At 35.2% G+C, this 24,407-nt stretch overlaps 1 protein-coding gene across 1 annotated transcript in view; it reads right to left on the reverse strand.

Moving 5' to 3' along the window:
• Positions 1-24,407, reverse strand: part of SMCHD1 (structural maintenance of chromosomes flexible hinge domain containing 1) — a 75,389-nt gene that overhangs the window by 445 nt on the left and 50,537 nt on the right. Inside the window, exons 30-45 of the mRNA XM_009582725.1 lie at positions 23,743-23,900; positions 20,219-20,334; positions 19,700-19,761; positions 16,968-17,055; positions 16,422-16,553; positions 15,056-15,205; positions 11,536-11,662; positions 11,246-11,365; positions 9,765-9,850; positions 8,609-8,731; positions 8,147-8,337; positions 7,234-7,343; positions 5,793-5,863; positions 3,968-4,139; positions 1,788-1,946; positions 972-1,089 (exon numbers count right to left, since the gene is read on the reverse strand). Of these exons, the coding sequence (XP_009581020.1) occupies positions 972-1,089; positions 1,788-1,946; positions 3,968-4,139; positions 5,793-5,863; positions 7,234-7,343; positions 8,147-8,337; positions 8,609-8,731; positions 9,765-9,850; positions 11,246-11,365; positions 11,536-11,662; positions 15,056-15,205; positions 16,422-16,553; positions 16,968-17,055; positions 19,700-19,761; positions 20,219-20,334; positions 23,743-23,900 (1,983 nt within the window). The remainder of the gene's footprint in view (positions 1-971; positions 1,090-1,787; positions 1,947-3,967; positions 4,140-5,792; positions 5,864-7,233; positions 7,344-8,146; positions 8,338-8,608; positions 8,732-9,764; positions 9,851-11,245; positions 11,366-11,535; positions 11,663-15,055; positions 15,206-16,421; positions 16,554-16,967; positions 17,056-19,699; positions 19,762-20,218; positions 20,335-23,742; positions 23,901-24,407) is intronic.

Raw genomic sequence — 24,407 nt, forward strand, 5'->3', positions numbered from 1 at the left:
CCCTTTTTTCTATGTATATATTGTGTCTTTTTAAATTTTTTTATATATATATTTTTGATATTAATTGATGCAAAAGCACAGAGCTCCCATAGCATAAATATTATAAACCCCGTATTTGTGATCAGCTTCTTATTCTTGTAACTATTTTGTTAAAACTAGGAATAGCATCAGGCTAATATTAGATAGTTTAAATACATAACCACTTAAGTTCTCTACATGTGGATAAAAAAATAAAATAACAACAAATATAAATAATAGAGGCATAGTAATATAGTGGAAACTCATTCTGAGATTTACAGAACACAACTGAGTAAGATTTAAATAATCTCAAAAATACGACCATAGTTCAGCTAAGACGATGATGCAGTCATGAGAAGAGACATGAGAAATGGAAAGTCAGTTCCATGTCACTTTAAAGACAGACTTACAGATTTCCCTGATTTTGTTTTGTGTGTACAAATGTTCATTAGCCACAGAGGCAATGCAGAAGTAGATACACAGGTAAAGCGACAGCTGTGTTAAATACTTTACCACCAGAGCTCACCTCATACAGTTACTTAGAAAAAGTTAAGCAAGAATGATTCTTTCTCTGTTCATCTGCTCAGTATTTGACATCAAACCTTAAAAGAGTTTACAGACCAAGCTATCTCATATATTTCTGGGGTGTAACAGAGTTGAATATACCAGAAAATATGGGGAATGTGAATGCACAAAGATGCCACTCAATCAGCTCATAAAGAGAAACAGAATTAGAATTAGCAAGCAAATCTTTGTATGAAGCTTAAATACGAGCAGAAACTTTAAAGGAAATAAAAATTACCTTGAAAATCAGCCTTATGCAAACTCTACTCGTTGTTATTGTATACAAATACAAATTAAAAAAAAAAATCTCCCATGCAAAAAAACCAAACTAGTTTTTGCTTTGAATTCAGGATATGGGAAAGTAATGACTAGATTCGGAATCGACTTACCTATACAATTTTTTTACTGTTTCTCTTCGCATTCTTTTGGGAGGGATGGGGGTGTCAGACATATCTAACATTATAGGCTGAAGTAATGATTCAGTGACTTTATCTGATGGAGTCATACCTATGAAAAAGTTGCAAGTAAGAACAAATTTTAAAAAAAATTAATCCTATTGGTATATATGGGTCCTGTAGCAGTAGTGTTAAACCTTTGAAGTAAGGCTTTAGACACGTCATAAATTTTATAGCTACCTTATGTCTGAAACTGAGTTCAAAGATGACAGGTAAAAACAGTTGCTTTATTTATAGTTGTCATAGAGTAAATGTTTTTTTAAATATATTTTGAAATATCATAAATTATTTGATATTGACATAAAAACCAATTCTAACTAAGAAATACTACACTTGCAGAATTAGGGGTGTTTCTTTTTGTAGTACAATGTTTTGATTGCGTTTCCTTAGCAAAAGCAATTCAGCTCTTCACTACGCAGCCATTTCAAAAAGAATGTCAATGTTCTGTACCTCTGGGCCAGCCAGACTAACAGTTATATAATCTCATATTAGTGAGATCATAGTTTCATGTTCACAAGACACTAACTGACCACATTTTTATTTTCTGAACACATTACAGGGCAGTGCTGGTCTAGGCAATATCCACAGCATCGTACTACATACAGTTTTTCTATTCTTTAAAGCTCTTAATTAATTTTAACAATCTTCCTTCATAGTTTGAACTTGTTAGTTTGCAAGAGTAGAATACATCTGGATGCACTTAACAGTTCTCCTCCTTTAGGACACCAAAAATATAATACAATAACCTACCCAATTTTTGTTCTATTATCTTGAGACTTTTCTCTTGTTCGGCAAGTTCCTGTTTTTTCTTTTGCACTTCTGGAGTGTTAAGTGACTGCAAATGTAAATCAAGGTCCTTATTCACATTATCAAGTTTCACCACTGCTGCACGGTATTGCTGAAGAAGATCTAATTGAAGAATAAAATAATAAAACACAGAACAGTAAATAAGTGGTCATTTTCATTTGGAAGGCTACCAGATACAATCCAGACAATGTATAAGATTCGCAAGAAAACGTATCTTTCAAAAAGCACAACTTAAAAAAAACCACCCAAACTTAGAGTGGACTGGTGGCTGTTCTTAAAATGACTATAAAGACAGACTGATTTCTCTTTTCTTTTTGAGCCCATATCTTAGATCACAGTAAAGTACCAGCGAACTCTGAAAATGACATGGCAAACAGGTATTTCTTTACACATCTTGTCGCTTCTGTGCTCCAAACTGAATTCTCTACCTTTGATGGCCTTAAGTGTGCTTGTAGTATGTTTTGCTTTTAGGGCTACAAAGCTGAAGCTTGCATTACTGACTTGAATTCTAGTCCACCTTGTGGAACAAGAGAACATTTACTGAGTTTCACTTTGTCCCACCTTTGGAAATTTAAACAAGGAGACAGCAGTAGACTCAGGTAAACAAGGGCATATTTTGCTGACAAACTTTGTTCCTCTTTTAACATATGAGATGAAGAATTTTTCTTTGTCCAGGCATTGAATAAATATGTCAAGTAATAAAGAAAGGCTTCAAGCATGTTAGCCCAGGCTCATTCATTTTACTTTGTGGTGAGTATGAGGTAGCTTGCACAAAGCTTAACTGAACACTGAATTACCTTACACTTGCCACAGGGTGAAAGCGTTTGCATAGATAGTTACCGCAGACTGACAAAAGGCACTGTAAATTCTTAGTATGGTTTATTTTAGAAGTACCGTGTCAGCGTAATCACAGTTGAAGTAACTACTTTCCTTTTATGCTACAAACATAGAAGAAGAGCAAGTCACAACTAATGTTAAGGCTGAAATTCAGTTCAAAACAAGTCTTGTGTAATGAGGTGCTGTCCTTTATATGGAATTTCACTATTATTTTCCTTTAAATGTCTAGTAACTATCCAAGTGAAATTAAAACATGCCCTTTTCTTCTACCATGATTGTTCCTGTACTAAATTACAGACAATTCCAATTTAATTCACATTGGGTAATAATTGAGTTCAACAATTGAAAATGTGTTGATAGACAAATATACAGTGTGCTAAAACCAGCATATTTTAGTCTGTAGCTGAAATGCTTACTATGTTTTACCTACAATGTAATATATTTTTACTGAAATGCCTAGGAAAGATCTTTTTAGCCTTTTTTCTCCCTCAACTGGTCAACGTTAAGTAGTTTGCTCATATTGAAGGCTATTTCAGTAGGTACATATGTTGTCTCCCTCTTGTTCTCCCCCCACCCCTCTCCATTGTACTTATCTAGGAATACTGTCACGGAAAAACTTCATGTCCTTTCTTTTGAAAATTAAGTATTTAAGAACAACCTTATTTGTGAATAAGACTTTTCAATGTTTTACAGATCAGTCAGGTCAGCTGTTACATGTCAGAAGCTGCCATCTTTTAACTTCATTTATAACCTTTATTCTGAAAGGAAAAATCCAAGCACAAAATGAAATGTAAGCGATCCCACAGGAAATATAAGGTATCTTCTTGTTAGGGAAATAATGTAGATGTTGTTGTGCATGACTGATGAGAACAGGAATTTTTCTACCACTGCTTCATAGAGCTTACTTGCACAGTAAGAAATTCTAAACTGATTTATGGTGTTTCCAGAGGAGAAAGACCTGAAACTTCTGTTTTTCAAGGATGCTGGAATTCAATCAGCTCAAGCTTCTCATGCCTGCTGTTTGAATGATTACCACTGCTTAGACTCTTTCTTTAATAAGACTAAGAAAAAGGGGGAATATCTCTTTTTTTTTTTTTCAGGAAATTTAATAGCTATAAGCTTTTAAGAAAAGGGAAATTCATAAATAGGACATTGTACAGGTCGTATTTCTTAAAATAACTTTATGCTAAATTGAAGTTTTCCTTTTTACACTACATAAGAGAATAACAAACATAGGCAAGCAATATAATTTTGGAATTTCTGTTTTCATGACTTCATTAACCCACCTATCTGTCCAGAGAAAGTAGAGTAAAGTTTTGGCATGGGTGCTCCAAATACCATTCCTCTGAGTTTGTCCATTGGAGGAGCTTTATTCTGAAGGCCTCCAAATTTTCCATTGCTGCGAATCCTGTCTCCTTCCCTAGTCAGCAAAGTAGGGCAATGTGTAATTTTTACAACCTACACAGGTATAAAAAGTGATACTAAATTAGTAACTCCATTTAAAAAAAAAAAAAATCAAAAAAAAAACCAACTAAGTTTTCAAGCAATGCTGTTGTGAAGCTTTGTATCTTTCAACTATGATACAGCTTGTTCTCTAATGAGAACGTATTTTATGAAGTTACATTTCATGACTTTTGCTTTCAAGTAATAGAATGCATATATTAAAATTAAACAGTACTGTTGATAATTATGAAGATTAGATTTTTCAGGGTTTTTTGTGTCCTCAGATTTTAATAGAACTCTGGAGGCAGAATTTAGATCTATACTGGGAAAAAGCTAATTATCAACATACGCTATGAAGTAATGGCAATAAACATTGTGAGCACTTATTCAATTATTTGACGAAGATGGCTTTTTTTTTTAAGTGCACAAGATTTAAAGCATCTAAATTCCAAGGGATTTATTTCTTATAACATATTCAATAAAACTTTCATAGAGTTGATGAAATTTACCTGGGGTGGGTGATTGAAACAAATGGGCTAACAGACTAACCAAGTGAAATGACCACATATACAAACTCCTTTTCTTGAACAGACACAGATAGTCAGTTTCCTTACACTGATGAACAACCAAGATCTGACTCTCCTGTCTCTTCTGTTTGATTTTGCAGTAAAAAATATATGTACTTTTTGATGAAAGAAGCACACACGGTCTTCACAGTTGAAAAATGGTAGCTATTTGTTCATTTGATGGACACTGAGATGGTTATAACATGAGATGAAAATTGAAGTATTAATGTCAATCATCTGTTTTTTACTATGACTATATCCATATTTCTGAGACACTCTTTGGAAACATTCAAGACAGTCCTTGTTCCCAGGTTACCAGCCAGCGGTAGCCAATAAAAAGGGAATGGAATCACAGAGTAAAAAAGCTGGTCAGGCCCAGAGCACAGAGCGGGAAATCCGTGTTGCACTGACTGTGAAAGAATGAAACAGGCAACCAATTTTAGATTCCACCAGAGGTTCCTCGTTAACTTGTTCTCTTAAGAACAACCCTGCAGTACAATTTCTTATACTTCTGCAGAGGAAAAAAAAAAGAATATCTAGCACCAAGAGCTTAATGTTTAATCAGTACAGTTCTACATTCTTATGCTGAATCATTATTTCAGTTCCAGCAAACATAAGCTGAAGCAGAAAGTGCCCAGTGTCAGGACTTCCTCAGAGACTCCAGCGGCCTGCTAAAATGTGTCCCATTAAACCAGAAAAAGGTCTAGTAAGTTTCACATCAAGATTTTAGTGACTTTAGTGGATCTGAAATGTCATCATGTGCCTCAGACTCCTGTGTTTTATTATACATACAGGGACTAGGAAAGTACTGAAGAATTTGCATTTAACACTAACAGCAAAACTAGAAATGTTTATCTTAAAAAACATGGTCCCATGCTTCATGGCAACATTCACGTAACGGAAGTTGTTGAATGGAGGTAATTTTGTCAGTACCAATAATAAAGATTTCATTCACTGTTAAGTGAATTGAGACTTACAGACAGTAAGCACACTTACAGCTAATGCATCATTAAACTTAGCAATTATTCTAAGTTTGTAATGTATTAAATATGTAGCTATGCAATATATTTGTTTTAAAATATCAAGAATAACTGAAACATACCTCTTTTCTGTAATGATTGGCAGCATCCAAGTTATCTATAATGATAGTGTCACCCAAGAGCATCCCAAACACTGAAAAAATGTAATTTTTTGAACCATGAAATTTCTCCACAACAAAAACTTGAGTTTTGAAAAAATCAGTTCTGAGGCATCATTATTACAGCTTTTCAGATAAGTGCAAGGGAAATAGCATGTGCATGATCTTTTTTCAATGAAAGTTTATTCTGAGATTGAGATAAATATGCAATCTTCTGTTTCCATCAAAGAATTAATAAAGAAAAAAATTTAATATGTTTAATTGCCTTATGGCATAATTGACTGAATTTTCCACAGAAGTACTCTCTTGATATCTTACATTTATGAAGACATACATAATAAAATCCCAAATTTTAGGAAATTACATAAATGATTAATTTTTTTAAGTCCTCCCTGAATGGTGTTTTTGGTTTCTTAAGATGTTTCTTAATATTCAATGGGTTATCAAATTAAAAAAAAACATTCCCAGGCTGATAATCCAACTGATTTGAAGGCCTTTCTTCTGCTAATAAAAAACTGTTTATACAAAGTCTAACTTGATGTAGCCTTGCATGAGATATGTCAAGCAATGTGGTTTTTAAATTCCCCAAAAAAGTAATAGCCTATCTGCTAATGAGGGACACAAAGAAGAATTTGTAGTTGAAGTCTCTGACAATATCTAACTTTCTGAAAATAATCTGGACTAAAAATGATTTTTTATTAACAGTAGAGAGGAATACTTCAATACCGGGAAGTTGTGAAGTGAAATGAAAAACTTCTTGAACTAATTACAGATTCCAACTCTCCATAAAAAGGATAGGTCTACTTAATTTAAGAAAAGGAGTGTAGGAAAAGGAAGGTACTGCTACATTGTTAGAACGAGTGAGAGGGTGATGGTTCCCTAAACTGAAATCTACATACAAATTGAAAGCTTATTCTTACTGTAACTATTTAAGTATAACATATATAGTCATGTACAGTTCAGTCTGAGTGTACATCAGTCTATGCATTACACATTTTTGAGAGGAATAGGAATGGAAAAACAGCCTAACAAAAGCAGTAACTTCTGCAATATGAAAATATAAAACTACTATCATGATTGTCAGTTTCTGCTTACATGAGCTTGGGAATAAGATAATGCTGCAGTAATTTAAAAAAGAAAAAACGTCTAGTATATATAGTAGAGAAAGTAAAAATAAGACAACAAGCAGAAGACAGTGGTCATTGCTGAAATTTTCACACCTGTTGTTTGCAAGTACTGAACGCTAATGTCATCCTCTTTTTACCAGCAGACCTCATGAGGAATGTACAGTGGTATTTGCAAATGTCTCAATGAAGATTACTGAATGGTTTATGATTTGTGATGTTTCTGTATTTCATTTATTAAGAAGAAAGAAGTTATGAACAATTTCTTTAATATCATTTACCTGTTTGACAATGCTCTACATTATCTGGAAATGTTAACAGATCTCTGGCAAATACAGGATTTCCAATAGGTCTGAAGAAGATTTTTCCATTTCTTAAGTGAGGTAAAGGCCTAGTTAAAGAAAGGGGAGAGTGAGGGAGAAGAAAAAAGAGAAAAAAGTAATTTGTCCTTATTTCATTAGTGCTTCTGACAATCTAGTCAGAAGTCTCAAACTGAATGCATCTTAACACTTCCACATTAGGTGCTAAATGATCCCAACATTATCTGAAATACCAGTTATATTAAAGATGCTTTGGTGAAACACTAATTTGTAATGAGACATATATCCAAAAAATTCATATGACTAATTTTATGGACAAGTTTTAGTACATTACTTTATAAAAACTGAGATTTTGGACCTTATAAATACATCTGCACATCAGATCTTTTCTAAAAGGCATTCTTTATGATATTAGCAGTCATCTTCATAAGCAAATTATTTTCAGGCACAGAATTACTTTATTTTCCTTTATCTTCCAGGAAACCAAAACGAATTTCTATTACTACAGATGATTTTAGGGCATGTACTCCAGAACTGGATTTTTAAGAAAGTTAGAATTTGATTTGAAGCACTACAATTATTTTAAAAAGTTCCTGCTCTAGAAAACATGTAGAAATGAAGGGAAAAAAAAGGCAAGTATCTTCTCTTTTTAAGAGAAACACCCTATTTAATAAAGAACAATGCACAGTTAAAGATACAAAGCTAGGATTTCAACTAACATTTCAAATGACACTACTGTTGCTATAATTATGAAGTCAGAAATTTTATACTTTGAATCTTTAATAGGAGTCAAGTTTAAAAAAGAAATTAGACAAAAAAAAAGTTGAAGTAGTATGTAATACAAATGCAGAAGTTTAATTGTTTTTTTCTCTACCTGTTCCAATCAGGGAGTGTCTTCTTGTAAATAGAATCAAGGGGTAACACTTGCTGTCGACCTTGAGTTTCATCAAAAATAGAACGAGCGGCTTCAGTAGTCAGTGTGACTACACAGTCCATGTCGCTGGCCAAATGCCAAGAGATAACTTTTGCTGCTTCATTATCTTCAATTTGTGCTAAATGTGCAATCTGTACCACAGAAGTTAGAACAGTCAAAATAGACACCAAGACCACCTCCCCTTTTCATACTAATCACAATCATCCTGCAACATCAATCAGACATTTAATTCCCCTGTGGATGGCTCTGTTAGAAGAGCTGGTCATCTGATGAGTGGACAATGCTATCTTCTTTTTAGTGCTCCTCAAAAATTACCTGCATATTTGGTTGGCTAATTTTTCATTACTACCACTTCCTGGAACCAACAAAACTCATTTGAAGGCTCTCTGAGAGAAAACTCACCTTGCCTAAAATATCCTGGTTGCCTTTTGGATAGTTTGGGAGCGTACAAGTTCGTCTTGGCTGTTTCATTACTCCTTCTTGATCCAACATCTTTTGTTTTATAAGAGAATCCACATACTGAAGCTGAGAATTTAAATTTAAAGTTAGCAAGCATATATCATTGGGCTGAGCTGCAGAAGTAGTTACTTTTCCTGTTGTCAATCAAGTTCCTAATAAAAAACATTCAACAATCTGAAATAGACTCAATATATAAGGGACCACTGCATATAATCTCAGAGGAGAGCAAAAGGAGGCACACTGCAATTGTGACTATGAACTTTTTTATTACTACTTCATTTTAGGGAGCTTTTTGTGAAGAGCTACCAGAGCTTGATTAAAGCCAAAACTGAAAATTTAAATCAGTAGCAAAAGGCAACCACAAATGTACAAAGAGAAACACCATTTTAGAAGGGGACTATGTCCAGGCCTGAAAAATTTAGCCAGCAGGGGGAACTTGGGTGATTGCAGAATTGTGTAATTTCATTTTACTGATTTGTGATTAATGACTGTAACACTTCTTTTTATTTGATCTAAAGATAATTGATAATTTACATTTTTTTTTCCAAAATGTTAGTAGTTTGAAAATTTTCTTTAAAAAGTTTCTTTAGAATATAATTAGATCTTTATGGGAAATTAGCAATGGGGTACATTGCCCTGAATATTTCAAACTTACTTTTACATCAACTTTGGCAGTAATGTATGAAATTCATTAGTTCTCTGAAAGGAAGTGTTTTCCTTCGGTCTACTTATGCCAGAATACATGCAGGGCATATTGCTCAGTCTGCAAAAACCCATTATTAAAACGAGTAGTACCAGTAACACAACTGATAACCTTAGCAGAAAGGCAAAAACAAGATCAGGATATTAAAAGAGAAGTTTTTCTTATTTCTCTAGCAGTTTCTTAAAGAGATAGCCACACTAGCAGAACAGTAAAAAAAAAAGTTTGGCATTGATCCACAAATTTTCCTCATGGTTTAAATTTTCAGGGTTTCAGTAACAGGTGCTTGTGTATATACCAGTGTGATTCAATAATGTTATATAATGATATCAAATTCATAGATCATGGATTAGATTTATTTTTAAGATATTATGGATTTTAGTAAGAAATAAGCCATACTGTGTTTGTCTGTGGTAATTCAATTTGGTGTTTTTTCAGTTCATTCTTCAGTTGAGTTTCTCTTGTTTCAGCTTCTTTAACCTGACCTGAAACCAATAAAATCGACAGAGAGTATGGAAATATTAGAAAGCAACAGAACATTTCTTACAGAATTTCGTACAACTTTTCAGAATTATGCCACCCACAGCTGATGGTATCTACTTCTCAGTTTCAGCACAGAATATCAGGATTTGCCCACAAAGACTTTGTGATTTGTCCAGCTTCTAAGCAATTTCAGCAGCTGCCATCTCCTTCAGCTTCAGGAAGCAATGGGGCTAGTCCTTAGATCAGTCTGAGAATGTAAGCTCTTTTTTCTTTTCATCCTCAATTATCTTTCCAAATGGTTCTCCAACAGGCAAAATGGCAAGAGGGAAGGGAAGAGTCATAGCTGGCACTACTCTCTTTTGTCTTTTACATGGGACACCACTTTCTGGACACTATTTCCTCAACTCTCATATCTGAACTGAAGCAATTTTGAAAACAAATGAGTAAACAGGTGAGTTGCTTCCCACTTTCTCTATTCAAACAGGTTTATATTTGGAAATGTTATTTAAGCATCAAGTATAATGTTGTGCTCTAACTTACTGTTGTGCAAAAATCTGCAAATATGAAGCAAAATTTTTTGCCTTTCACACTGGAATTCAGGAATTTGCATCCATAACGGAAACATGCAGTAAGCAAGTAACAGAAACATAGCCCTGTACTAAAATTACAAGAAACAGCAGCATCTTCTAATTCCAGCCTGCTTTATTTACATTTAGTGATTACTTAAAATAAAAATTCAAAATGCATCTATTAACCTTCTGATCAACAGACAGGATGATTCAAACAAAAAAATAACGCAAAAGAAATGTTTCCTTCATCTCTCCCATTCCCATAACAACTGCCCTCACACTGCTCTGCTGTTCAACAGACTTTATAAAGGATTACATTTGCTGAAGAACATGGAGATAAACAATGAATAGCTACACAATACTTTTGAATAATGTACGTAGGGTCAAATGTAGAAGGAAAAAGTAACATTTTGAAAATGTAAGACTAACTTTTTGAATAAGGATTATCTATAGTTCATTTCCTAAGGTAGTTTTTAGGCAACTGTTGAATTTCCAGATGGATGAGCATTCATATATCCATTGCAAAGATGGGAGTGCAGTCATGGGAAAAAAGAATGAGACCATCAACTTCAATGTTTTATTACTCCTTTTGACAGTTCTGACATAAGACATTCTACCTCAAATCAAGACCTTTTATAGGTAGGTCCATCCAAATAACTAGATGCTTCCCTGCTAATGCGAAGATATACTCCCTTCCAACTCCCCTCTAATTACTGTATCTCATGATTTCAATACTGATTTTTCTCCCCATCTCTGTAGTCTCAAAATTATTAAAGGAAAAAACGTTTAATTCCCAGGAAATTTATTTGTGTATTTGATTGAACTTACATTTCAATTCAGTTACAAGCTGATTAGTAGTATCAAACCAATTTCTGTAAACACCTATGGACTGAGATAATTGGTCTCTCTCCCTTGTAAGTGTTGCCATCTGTTGCTGCTTCTTGAAATCTACAGAAATAAATATATATATTTTTAGAAGAAAATACAGTAACATACTTAGTTGGTTTAAACATCAGCAAAAATCTATCAAGCTATTACACAGTTCTGAAGAAGTATTAGAGACCTAAAAATAGTTAGTTCTAAGGAAAAGCAAGCATTTTAGAGTAATTGAAACATACCATTGTAAAACATAAATGACAGACGGTATGGTTCCAAAGGTTTTTTCAAAGCTGGCAGATCTGGCTCAAATACAAGAATATATTCAGTGCTATCTCTTCCAGGACTGTTTTCAGCCAGCACTAGATTCTAATAAAACAAACAAACAAACATACATATGTAAGTTTATGTTCACACTTGAGGTAATACACAAAATAAAATAAACATTTTTCAAATACTAAATTTCAGGAAGTTACCTAACACATGATATCTATACAATATTACTACAGTTTTAAGTATTGGCTTGGAAGTGCCTTTTATACCTAATAAAAAGAAACGAAATACAAAGATTTAGCAGTAACTATTTTATTATTTAAGAATTAAGATTGTCATTTTACCTGTTTAAAGAGTCTTATTATTTTTGACTATATATTTTATTTAAGAGACATATGCTCAGAAAAAATATTATCTGCACTGTCCCATAAGCAAGACTTCCTCAGATGTACTCATTCAGCATGTGAATAAATGCAAACGGAACGTTAAAAAGAAAGACCCAATGCATAAACACAGAGAAAGAAAAAACTATTCCCAGCGCTGAGTTAAAGTTACTGCTGTTACCATGGAAGTAGACAGCAGGTCCCAAATGAATGAACAATATATATCCAAACACTAGTAAGAACATCCTATTTCTTATCAATTCCTTACTGAAAGACAAACTAAATCCTTTGTCTTTCTTTACAGACAGGAAATATTATAAAACCATAAAGAATGGTGAACAGAAATAAAATTAGTATAGGTAATATCTAAATGTGCTGTTACTTTGGGAAAGGTATCATGCATAAAATGAATAATGCTTATAGTAAAACTCATACTGTTTCCACCTTTAACATGTAGAAATTGCTACTCAACTGGCCAAATCAAGAGAGAGGTGGTTGCAGCCTAAAAGAAGAGATAGATATATAACCTTCAAAGATAGTCTTCATGGCTTTCAAAAATATTGCAGCTACATATTTAATCAGGAGAAGTCTGTAGTGGAAATATCTTTTCCTTAGAAAATTTACACTAATAAAAATCTAAACATTTTCCTCCATTAAACAAGTTCAGTATTCCTGAACCTCAGTGTAAGGGTAAACATGTCAGATTATCAGCTTCATTACATTGATGCTAATTGCACATGATTATATTTATAAACAAGATGGAACAATTTCAAGATATTTGAAAAAACACTACTGTGTCCCCTCCCCTCCCCATTACTAGTCATATGAAAAGTACATTGCATCACAACCAACAAATCCTTTCCACATGAGTTTTATGAGTTGTCTAAAGTCAGAGAACTCAGTATAAACTAGACAACTGAAAATTGCCCGAAGAGGGGAAGAGATACGGGATTCACTGAAATGGAATTACTCCCGATAGAAGACTAGGGAACACAAGTTACTGTCAAAAGTAGTAGGATCTCATCAGATCACAGTAATGAGAAAGCAGAAGCAAACCCCACCCCCTGAACAAACGAGAAATACGTAAGTAGAAAGAAAAAGCGTGTGCTTACAAAAAAAAAAAATCCCAAACAAGCCCCCTCCCAAAAACCCCCAAACATGGCCCCCATTACACAGGTTGTTAGCTTAGTCACTGAAGCAAAACTGGAATATTTAGGTCACAATGGCTCAATAACAGGTTACTAGTACATGGAGATAAAAAAAAAAGTTATTTCTGCATTGGTGAGGAGTCTGGGAAATTATCCAGTAATTTTATCTGAACCGCCAGCGTCCACTCTATGAGGTTATTATTCCCCTCAACAGTACGAAGTTTTAGACATCTGTTGAAATTTCTACCACAGGTGTAAATGCAAGATTCGTGGAGAAAAGCACTATTTTATTAGACCAGTGGTTATAGCTGACCCCTTATCTATACTTTTGCACTTTTCTTCACCCCACCTGCCCAAGAAAAGTGTTCACAAACCAACTAATTTATTACTCCTGAAACATGGTTAGGGAACAAGAGAAACTCAAGAGTGCACCATAAATCAATTAGCATATTAGTTTTATCCAATACCTCTATTCAGTCCATGCATGTTATTTTTCTAGCCTGTTCTTCATATATATTTTGTCACTTTTCCTTAAGGATCAGAGTAGACCAGAGTTTGACAGATTGTTCAGTGAAAGTGTTTGCCCATGTTAACTGGATGTTTCTGTCCTTGACTGTTATTGACAGAGAATTATTTATGCTGTGTCATTAAGTTTCATCTATGTAGTTCCATAAAAGCAGCTGATGTACTGAATAAAATATATTATGAAGAAGTTTGTATTTAGGATCTGTAGATTTTAGTGATTCTACTGGGGTTTTATTGTGGTGATTTCCAAGATGTACCAGGAGATTTTGTATTTGTTGCTAAGGCAGTGTCTGCCTCCAGCTGGCACACACTGATGCTGGTCTGCTGGGAAGCTGCTTCCAATGAATAAGTTAGAAAAGGCGGCTGAGAAAATTTCTTTAAAAAGTTGGATGCTCCTTCAGTACACCTAATTGTTTTGAAGTTTTCCATAGATTTATTTCAGGCTAGTAAAACGTGACAACCAGAGGAACCAAATTAAGTAGAGGTATACTTTTGCTCTGCAATTCTTATATGACACTTCAGCAACTTTAAAAAAAAAAAAAGTCTATATATACCTATTTTACCACCTGAACAGTTCTATTGACTGAAGTTCTCTGTAGGCTTTTGAGAGAGATATTGTGACCATATTGACCAACAAATGAGCAGCTCTACACTCAGCTGGGGTTTTTTTGGTGTGTTTTGAACAGTTTCTGGTTTTGTGCATGTGCATGTTTTAACCTGTGCCTTTTACATTATACTTTGTAACAACCGTTACAAATGGAACTCATAGGTTTTAAAAATTCAATCTGTATTTGTTGAAGAAAAAGTGACTGCGATGACGTTACTACAATATGCAGTACTTTCAGAGGTATGCATGATGCTACAGCCAGAGATTCAAACTGAAATAAGGCAAGCATTTGTAACAGTCAAGGGCACTAATGCTCAAAATAAAGCGTAAAGAGAAGTGGTAGTTTTTTCTTTAATTCTTCAAATGAGGATAGGATGCCTTTCTGCAAAGTATACACAAGCTCTGTAGCTTGACAAAATGTAAAGAGAATCTGGTAAAATTTAATTTTTTATATATATATATATGAAGAGGTCCGGCTAACTGATCTTAAGATATTACAGCTAGATAGTATTATAAATAAAAATGTAAAATACCACTAATATTAATGGTTTGACTACAAATTGGTGAAGTGTTATTTACATGTGAAATTCAAATGAGGAAATCATTTGGATCCCGCTCTATGTCCCCGTCCCTAACTAAGCTTTTGAATGTACTTGTAAACCTCCCTCGCTTGGCAAGGATAACCAGTTTAAAGAATGTCTTTCCTTCAGGTTTTCTGAAAATCAGCAACCAAACAGAGAAGAAATAATGTATCTACTTATCAGTAAGGGAAGGCTACAATATAATCCATTGCTCATGGAGCTAACTGTATTTCAGTCACACTTACAATTTCAGCTGATCCTCTGTCAAATGGAAACTCAATTGTACTGACTTTCCCCTGAAACTGTGGGATCTCTGTATCATCTTCATTGGGGCTCATAATTTTTGCTATTATTCTGCCAACTAGATCAATTCCAGTGTGGTTGTTATATTCATCCTGTAAGTAAAAAAGACAAAAAAAGTTAGTTTGGAATATGAACTGAACTAAGTAATTCCTTTATATACTGCATTGGGTTTATGTGGCAAGGTGCTGGCAGCGGGGGGGGCTGCAGGGCGGCCTCTGTGAAGAGGGGTCGGGGCTGGGGGCGCTCCCCGGTCCAAGCCCCGGCAGTGCCCAGCCGGCTCCAACCGACGCATCGCAGGGCACAGCCCAGCCCCTCAGCCAAAATGGTGGTTCCTCTGGGGAAATATATTTTAAAAAGGGCAAAAATGCCACCAAGGTGAGAGAAGAAGGAAGAGGGGAGGCGCTCCAGGCACCAGAGCAGAGATTTCCCGGCAGCCCCTGGGGAGACCTCAGAGGAGCAGGTACTTCCCTGCAGCCCATGAAGGACCACAGTGGAGCAGATATCCACGCGGCAGCCTGTGGAGGACCTCATGCCACAGCAGGTGGATATTTCCTAAAGGACTGCAGCCTGTAGAGAGGGACCATGCTGGAGCAGTTCATGAAGGACTGCAGCCCGTGGAGGGACCCACACTAGAGCAGGGAAACTGTGAGAAGGAAGGAGTGGCAGAGTGGAGCTGTTTTGGACTGACGGTGACCCCCATTCCCCATCCCCCTGCGCCGCGCTGGGAAGGCTAGAGGAGTCTGGAGCAAAGCTGAGCCTGGGAAAGGGTGGGGCAGAAGGCATTGCTTTACTTCTTTTGTCTTTATTTCTCACTACTCAAACCTATCTTAATTGGCAATACATTAAATTAATTTTCCACAAGTCGAGTCTGTTTTGCCCATGGCGGTAACTGGTAAGTGATCTCCCTGTATCCCTGTGAATCTTCAAAGTTCAGTAAACCTTATTTTTTGTAATACAAGATTTCTAAGAGAAACCGTCTCCTGGAAGAAAAATCACGGAGAGAAACATCTGCTTATATATAAGTGTTTTCCCACTAGAATCTATTCTTGAAACATTTTTTGCCTGTGGCAACAAGAAATGGGTTTCAATTGAGATGCCTGACAGCTAGGACTGCATGTTTTAGCTTTGGTCAGCTGTATGTAAATAAAACAAGATGCACCTGTCATATACTGGAAATCACTGAGTTACATCTTTTTTGTGAAGTTAATCTGCAAAGACATAGCAGCAATGCCTTACAGCAAAATTGAACATATTTTTAGCAGTCTTATATATTTCCCTAATTATGATTTTGTATTAAAGTATAGTTACCATTACATGGAGGTATAAATCCTTGACCAGTGTACGGCTAGTAACAGTTCGAACATTGGAAACTGCTGGAGTAGCTGGTAAAGAATCAGGTAACAAGCGTACAGGATCATTAGGTACAACTTCAACTATAATCTAGCAGAAAAAGGAGGAAGAATAAAATAAAACAAAATAAAATAAAGACTGATATAATCCACTGCAGTTCACCGGCACGCGTGGGTTGCTCAAAAAATACTGAAACAAATGCATGTGAAATTTACTGACAATCTTGAAATAACTTAGCATGACCATAGAACAGTTCTACTAGGTTGCAAATTATGCAGCTCTGTTATTCCACAAAATTTCTGCTTAGTTATAAAAGCTAATGAAAACTAATTTTGATAATCAACAGTTTGAAATAAGTAACTATCAAAAATAAAAATACAATTTTTTGCAAAGCTTGCACATGAAAGTATTTGCATTCTGAATCTACAAAGTATCATAATATTTGTCCCAGATGATTCTGTATTACATGTTCGTGGCTACATGTAATTAATTATAGATTCAAACCTGGTCACTGCTGAGTATATTTGTCTTATCCATTGCAAAGGTAAACTGGATACTGTAAGTGCCCACTCTCTCTGGAACCACTTTATCCCTAAATAAATCAGTAACAAAAACCAAGCAAAAGTGAGTCAATATTGAAATGACAAGTATGTAAGCATGCAAGCAATTCAAATTCTGAGTAGTCCTCCAAACTAGTTAGAAAGTCCTGTTAAGGCATGACGTATTTTAGTACTCCTCCATAATACTCCTCCTTCAGCAAGAACGCCATGAAAGTTTCTCAAGAACTAGAATAAGGCTTTTGGAAGCTTGGATGAGGAAAGTCTCCTCCAAGAGTGAGTCTCAACTAGCTGACAGGAAGTTTGTCTTGGCCCTATTATTGAGAAATCTGCAAGTCTACCTCATCTCACTTTCCATTCAACGAATTTTCATAAAGCTACTGAAACAGAGCATTTAGATCTGCAACAACAACAAATGCTCTCCAAATTTAATCATTTGGCTTGAATTTACATAAAATCTGAGTAACTAATTCCTTCTCTTACTCAGAAAGTTGGGTACAAAGTTGGGTAACTTGGCCCAGTGGCCAAGGTTGAGTATAGTAAGAGAGAAAAGAGTTTTCATTCTACCTTAGAGTACTCCAGAGTGCAGACTACTGGCAAAGAACCCCTAACATCAAAATATGAAGGGAAGACAGACACCTGCGCTTCTGCTGCTATAAAGAGAACTCCACTTAGCAAGGAAGGCCACAGAGCATCCAGAAGACTGCTGCAGTGTTCAACAAGGGATAGCAGTGACTTACGAATGCTTAGAAACTTTTAAGGAGATGCAAACAGTCTGTAACCAAGATTCAGGCATTCCTCTGAGAGGATGACTTGTAGCACTCTTGAATTGGTTAACGAGATTTTTGTTTTCAACATACAGCATTTTATCTGTTTTGTCAATAACATTAAGAAATTTCTTTCCTCTTATTTTGTTTGGGAAGGAGTAAGATGCAAGATTCCCTGGAATGCTTAACTTGAAAAAAACCAAAATCCCCAAGCTTTACCTACTTCTAGAACGGGCCATGACTTTTCCTTCTTGTATTTCATACAGAGTAGGAACAATTCTACCTTCTTTTCTGCATTTTATCTAGGTTAAGATCTGCCTTGCCAGGATGCGTTAAAAAACTGAGTTGTAAATAATCTGCTAAGGATCTCATGGCTGAATACCATCTAACCAGACATATGCTTTAGAAAAAGAAGAAATTGCACAATTGTTATGAAAGTTGTAAGACTGCATAATAGCATCCGTGTTACTGATTGGCATTAAATAGATGAAAACCATCTGTGACTGCGCCAAGGACAGGAAAACTTGAGAGAAACCAGGTGGTAGACAGTGATGCCACAGACACTGGCAGCAATGCGTAATACGTATTTTCCTACAAGGGCTGCTAACGGGTAGTCTCTACCTACTGTCCTTTCTTTCAAATTTTTCAATAAGGTTGTCCACATTTGTGGACAACTAGTAAACTACAGGTACAAATGTCAAGATTTTTGTAATTCCATATTCGACTCTATACACGTTAGTTTATATCATACTGACCACCGTAGCACTTTTCACAGGAGAACATTTATTAGCATGACTACACATTGGCACATTCATTCTAGTCTTCTTTTTCTGGAGGTACAAATACATGATGCAGAGTGCCTGTTTTGATAATGTTTTAGGGAGCTCTTATGTTTTGACCACACCTCTAACTAAGAATTTCTCAGAATGACCAAGGTCACAGAAATGTACCTCACATTTGGTGCAAGTCTGCAGTGATCCTTAGCTTCTGGAGAAGTTCATTCCATAACCTTGGACTAGCCACACAGAAAGCTCTGCTCTGTTAAAAGCAAAACTGCACCCTTATTTGGGAGTCTTCTGGTGCTATAGCTGCCAAGCCTTAGAAGGCTTTGGAACCTCGAGTGCCTTCAAGGTAAAGACAGATCTTGGTAATGATACAAAAAGCCATGCTTAAACAGCTTTTTGAATTAGTTGTAATCTCTCAAATGAAAAAGCCTTCATATACAAATACATTACATTGCTGTACACATTCTGAGAAGCTAAAAAGACTGCATGAACAAAGGTCATGTCAGCTGCCTTCCCAGACGGAATAGTTTCTTGGCTGGATATAATGGAATTACAGATGGAGGTACATTCGCATTGCATATCAAGCTGGGTCAGAACCCTAGATTTGAGCCTCAGCTAACTTGCTCCCCAGGAAAAAACGTGTTGAAGATTTAATGCTACATCAAGGTCTTGAAAGCACATAGATTCCCAAGGATTACAAACTGGATGCCTGGCTTCCTGAACTCTATTATGCGCCGCGAAAGAGAGAAGAGCCACAGCTGAGAGGCAAGTTAGGACATGTCCTATCACCTCTTGAAGTGCTGCCACTCAGATGCTCCTGGAATCTTGACATAGCTGAGCTGCAGCAGCCTCTTCCTCTGATGCAGGAACCAGGATAATTCTAATATATTATCTTAGATTCCTTTCTTCTACTCTCAGATTAATCAAATGTCAAATGTATCTAGGGAAGAATTCAATCCTCACATTCATTTCATCTTGCTAATATCTTTTACCATTTCATAGCACTGTATCATACTAATTCTATAACAGATAGTTATTAGCAAAACCTAAAACTCTTGTTTCTATTTCAAACTGCTGATGCAACTTACTGTACAAAATACATAATTATAAAATAAATGCTGCTATACCTGAAGTAAAAGAAGCCATCTTCCTTATCATCCTTCACTTTACTACAGCTAAATGTTGTAATCTGAAAAAAAAGATGCAAAAAATTCAGTGCAATATACTGAAAGTTAAAGTACCTTACTTGTAATATGCTATCAAGTCTTAATGATTTGCAGTACTGATAGCATACAAAAATTCAATGAGATCACCTATAATTTAGACCCTAGCTTCATATTCTTAATTCTCAGAGTCTTTTCCTCGCAAAATTCAGGGTGGAAACTTTTAATAGTCTCCCTGCTATTAGTTAGCTTCTGCAGAGCAGTAGCATTTTTGTCTTTACTATAGTCTTGACATTTGAACAGTCTGACAACTTGTAACAGGACAGATACTGATAAACAAATATGATTGATATGTAATACTTGTTATTTAAAATGTAGAACAGGATATTGATCCAAGTTAAATGAAGGAAAGTTTCTACTGCAAATATATTTGTCCTATGCTGGCATTTTGATATCCATTTTCAACGCATTTTGATGACTTACTTCAGTTGATATCCTAGTTCCGCTGCTGTGTGCTTCCCACATTTTCATACAAATCCGTGCTGGATTAATATTTTTAATAATGTTGTCATCTTCAGAAAGAACACTAACCATAAAATCTGTAGAATGAAAGACAAGGTTTTTTCAGGATTATTTTTATTCAAAATTAAGAAAATCAAACTCCATGAATTTCTGTGTCTGCCTCATACCTAGAGGAAAAACACACAAAACCCATATTCCAAACAGAACCCAAACAATAAAAAATTGAAAACCCGATATGGAAAACCTTCTTTCAAAAACCCTGTAATTAGACCAGGTAACAATCCTTAGAAAAAAACCCACCTACTTTATCCAATGACTGCTTAAAAAAAACCCCTCAAATTTCAAGTCTGCCTTTCCCAGATTATCATTCTTACCAAGATAGCAAGCCAGGCTTCTTTTTGCTCTCAGGAAAGAACAATCATTAGCTAGTTAAGTAGCTGATCCCTTCCTCCAAGGACAGGAAAATCCAGATCTCCCTCCTCCTTTACAAGTGCTTTAGCCATTTAACTACTGGAGAGAAAGGCGCAGTAGTTGGAAAGAGACTATACCACCACCACTTTCCCAATCTATTAGCCACACTGTAATAAAAAGAAGGACTCGGGCTATGAATCTGAAGCTGAGTTTGGCTACTTCTTACAGACTAATATCACATAATTAAATCTGTTAGAAGTAAGATATAGGGACACGTTTCACTCCTCCACTTGCTGTTGACTGGTCCTGCAGTCAAAATACTTGCCATTTTATATCGCGAGCCGAAAAATTTAGCTTTTCCTATATATTCCATAGAAAGTTTAGTGGTCTGAAGGAAATGGAATCCAAACTAGAATAAAGCTACCCTTCTTCTAGTTGAAAATGTAAACTAAGTACTTTGACACTATGGTTACAGGTGGATTTCAAGCATCTAGGTGAAGCTGCACTGCTCACGTAGAACTGAATTTTGCACTTTAAGGAAGGACTGTGCTTTGATGTGTATGAAAAATTTGGGCATGACTTCCTCCAAGATTGCAGTGCCTGCCCTCAGGTGTACCTGAGTTCAACAGTAAATCCAATAACTGGAGTATTAATTAAATATGAGGCTGTTAATAAGGAATTTAATATCTAATTTTGTATCAAAATTTAATGTCATATATACTATGTTATCTCCTGAGCAAGCTGTTTAATTCTCTTCCTCTCTCAAAACCTGGTTGCTTTATACTATATGCTACATTTTAAAAAGGTCTATTCGGCAGGGGGGTTGGAACTAGATGATCTTTAAAGGTCCTTTCCAACCCAAACCACTCTGATTCTATGATTCTATAATATGCTTCCTCTAGGCAAAACTAAAATACCTTGTGAATTTAGTCAAATTCTTAACACCGTATGGAGTATTTTAAAGAACAAAAACCTCCTTCCATAAAAATGTTGGCTCATCAAGTTATGACAGTATAATATTATTTTCGAATATGAGCTTTCTTTGGTCAAGAAACAAGTCCCCACACCATAAACTTCATATTTGTGGGAAGCATTGTGCTTCTCAACTCCTAGTACTACAAATAAATCCTTTTTGTTCTTAATTTTGAAGATGTTGCAGGTATTTCATACAGGCTTGGGATACAACAAATGGATTTGTATGAAGCAGATTTTCTGATTTTTTTTGTCACCTTTAAGAGATGTTTATCATCTGGGAATCTAGAAGTACATACAAAGGAGTACAGAGAATAGGTGGGAAAAATTCAGATGCTTGCGCTGAAATCACACTGTGAAACAGCAACAGAACTGAAAACACTCCTTAGATAGACAATTTTTTTGGTTTTAAGTCCACCTAAAGGCAAAGAAAAGACTGAAGTATAGGAAGGACAGTGTCCTGTAACAGCTTACTTTAAGAGCTGTTGGTTAAGGAACTTGCCAAAAGCTAAGAAACCAAGTACTCTATATCAGCAGGCTCATTCACACAGTTGTCAACTCCTTCAAACACATTTGCAAGGCACCACTTTCCTGTACAAAAGTCATGTAGTTCCCAACCTGCTCCCATTTCTACATTTATCCAGGTACCGACTTAATTATATTCTTTATATTCCTTTCAACAACTGCCCAGTACTGAAAACGTATCTTCTGATCAAAAGTTTCCCTGACCTCTCCTGAAACTTTTTGAAAACTGCATCAGATTTGTCACCTTAATTTATTCCTTTCAAATAAAGGTCAAATTAAATAGGATTAGCATATCAGAGTTAATTACTTAAAAATTTCATGCCTAAATTATTTATAATTCTTAAGTGAATACCATTCAGTACAGGAAATTTGTTAGTATTTACTTCATCAAATAGGTCTAAAAGTTATCTACTGAAGATTCAATAGTGATTTTTTAATGTGTTTTTTTTAAACCAAGGATGGGATCAAATGGGAAAAAAAATAGTTTGGAAACTACCTTACTCTCCTTCACAGGTACCACTGACAAAATACAGCAGGCTTCCCAAGTCTCAAATGTTTTTTGTTTTTTAATTTCAATAAATTGTTACTGAAGTCTTTTTTTGCCTTCCTTAATATGGTATTATATTTAAAGTGACAGAATTGACTTGCTTTCTATTTAACTTATTTAGACAGGACTTCAGCTTTCTGAAGAATATCTTTGTATCATGGTTTCATAGTGCAAATTGTGTTATTGCAAATTAAAGAGAAAAATTTTCTGGAAGAAGGGCTAATACATTTGTGTACTTCACTGGCAAATTCAAGAACCATATCTTCCATGGTTGTAAAAAAGACTTTTATTTCCTGAATTAATGGAATTAGTTAGTATAGGTCTCTTATTCATGCCAAAGTTTTCTCATAGGAAAAAGCAGAGGTTTCAAATTCTGTTTTGCTTTTAGCAAAATATGTTTCCTCATGGTCATAACTTGCTCTTCTTTATCTGTTTTTCTTATTGCGAATACTACTGGGATATAAAACATGAGATGTTTTTTTTTTTCTTTTATGACTCAGCAGCCTTAGTTAGAAAGCAAAGATCATCCTTTTGTGAGAGAGTACAGCAAGAGAGAAGGATATTTTGTACCGTCCCTGGCGTACCTCTAATCACTTTTTGGTTCCTCTTGGCTCACAGTTGGCCCATAATTTCATAGCTACCTCCTTTGTTACTATTCCACAAAAAATAAGATGAGGGAAACCATGCATGAACTAGCTCAGATAGTCTTTTGGGAAGACCAAAAACTGAAATACGGCATTTCACTAAGGACAGAGAAGAGATTCTGTAGTTTTACCATTTACAGACTACAGATAAAGCCAATAATTTGGAAAAAATAAATAAGAGGTCTTTTGAAATGCTTTCCATGATGTACGTATCTTTTCTCTCCAAGTGTGACAGAGGCATCTCAGATACGGCTGTTACAAAAAACTGAGACAAAACAGACAAAAAAAAAGTAAGAAAATATACCAGGAGAATCATCAAAATAGTTTTTCATAAGTTTACAAAGCTCTTGAGTGATTGGTTTCTGCCAAACAATCCTTATACTTACCAGGGAAGGTACCTCCTGCTGGAAAAGAAGCATTTTTGTCATATTTAACATTCAAGCGGACAGGTTTCTCAGGATCAGGCAGGACATTTAATGTGATTATAGGACAATCTAATGTGGTCTTGTTGTATGTGGCTTTAAGCTGTAAAGTGTGCTCTCCCCTGAAATATATAGAAATCATAAAAACTGTTATAAAATATCTCTTCTGAAAAGACAATTTTCAACAGACTTCAAGTCTGAATCATGTACATGAAAGCATGATAAAAAAGTAAATCTAACAGTTATCAGCAGTAAAGGGAAGAAAAAAATGGAAGTGTTAATGCAAAGTTAGACAAGTAAAATAGTAAGTTTAAGATAATATATTAGCTTATTAAATATAATTTTGCTTTAATATTCATTAGCTTGATCATGTTTCATTGCCTGTCTGTAAGACACTAGCAACTACGGATTTAAGTTGCAGAAGACAGTAAGGTGGAAAGCAAGCACAGCTAATTAAAATGCTGTCTAAGGAGCATTCTGCTTTGACAGTTTCCAAAGAGGGAATCTGCGTATAACTCACACCTAGCAAAGTGCATTGCAGGTATATGATGACTTCATTGCTATAGAATAACTCATTTTTTTTACAGTATTAAAAACTTGACATTTAAATTTTTAAACAGAACTGGGAA

This window comes from Fulmarus glacialis, unplaced genomic scaffold (assembly GCF_000690835.1).
Source record: "Fulmarus glacialis isolate BGI_N327 unplaced genomic scaffold, ASM69083v1 scaffold3838, whole genome shotgun sequence".
In the NCBI taxonomy this organism is placed as follows: Eukaryota; Metazoa; Chordata; class Aves; order Procellariiformes; family Procellariidae; genus Fulmarus; species Fulmarus glacialis.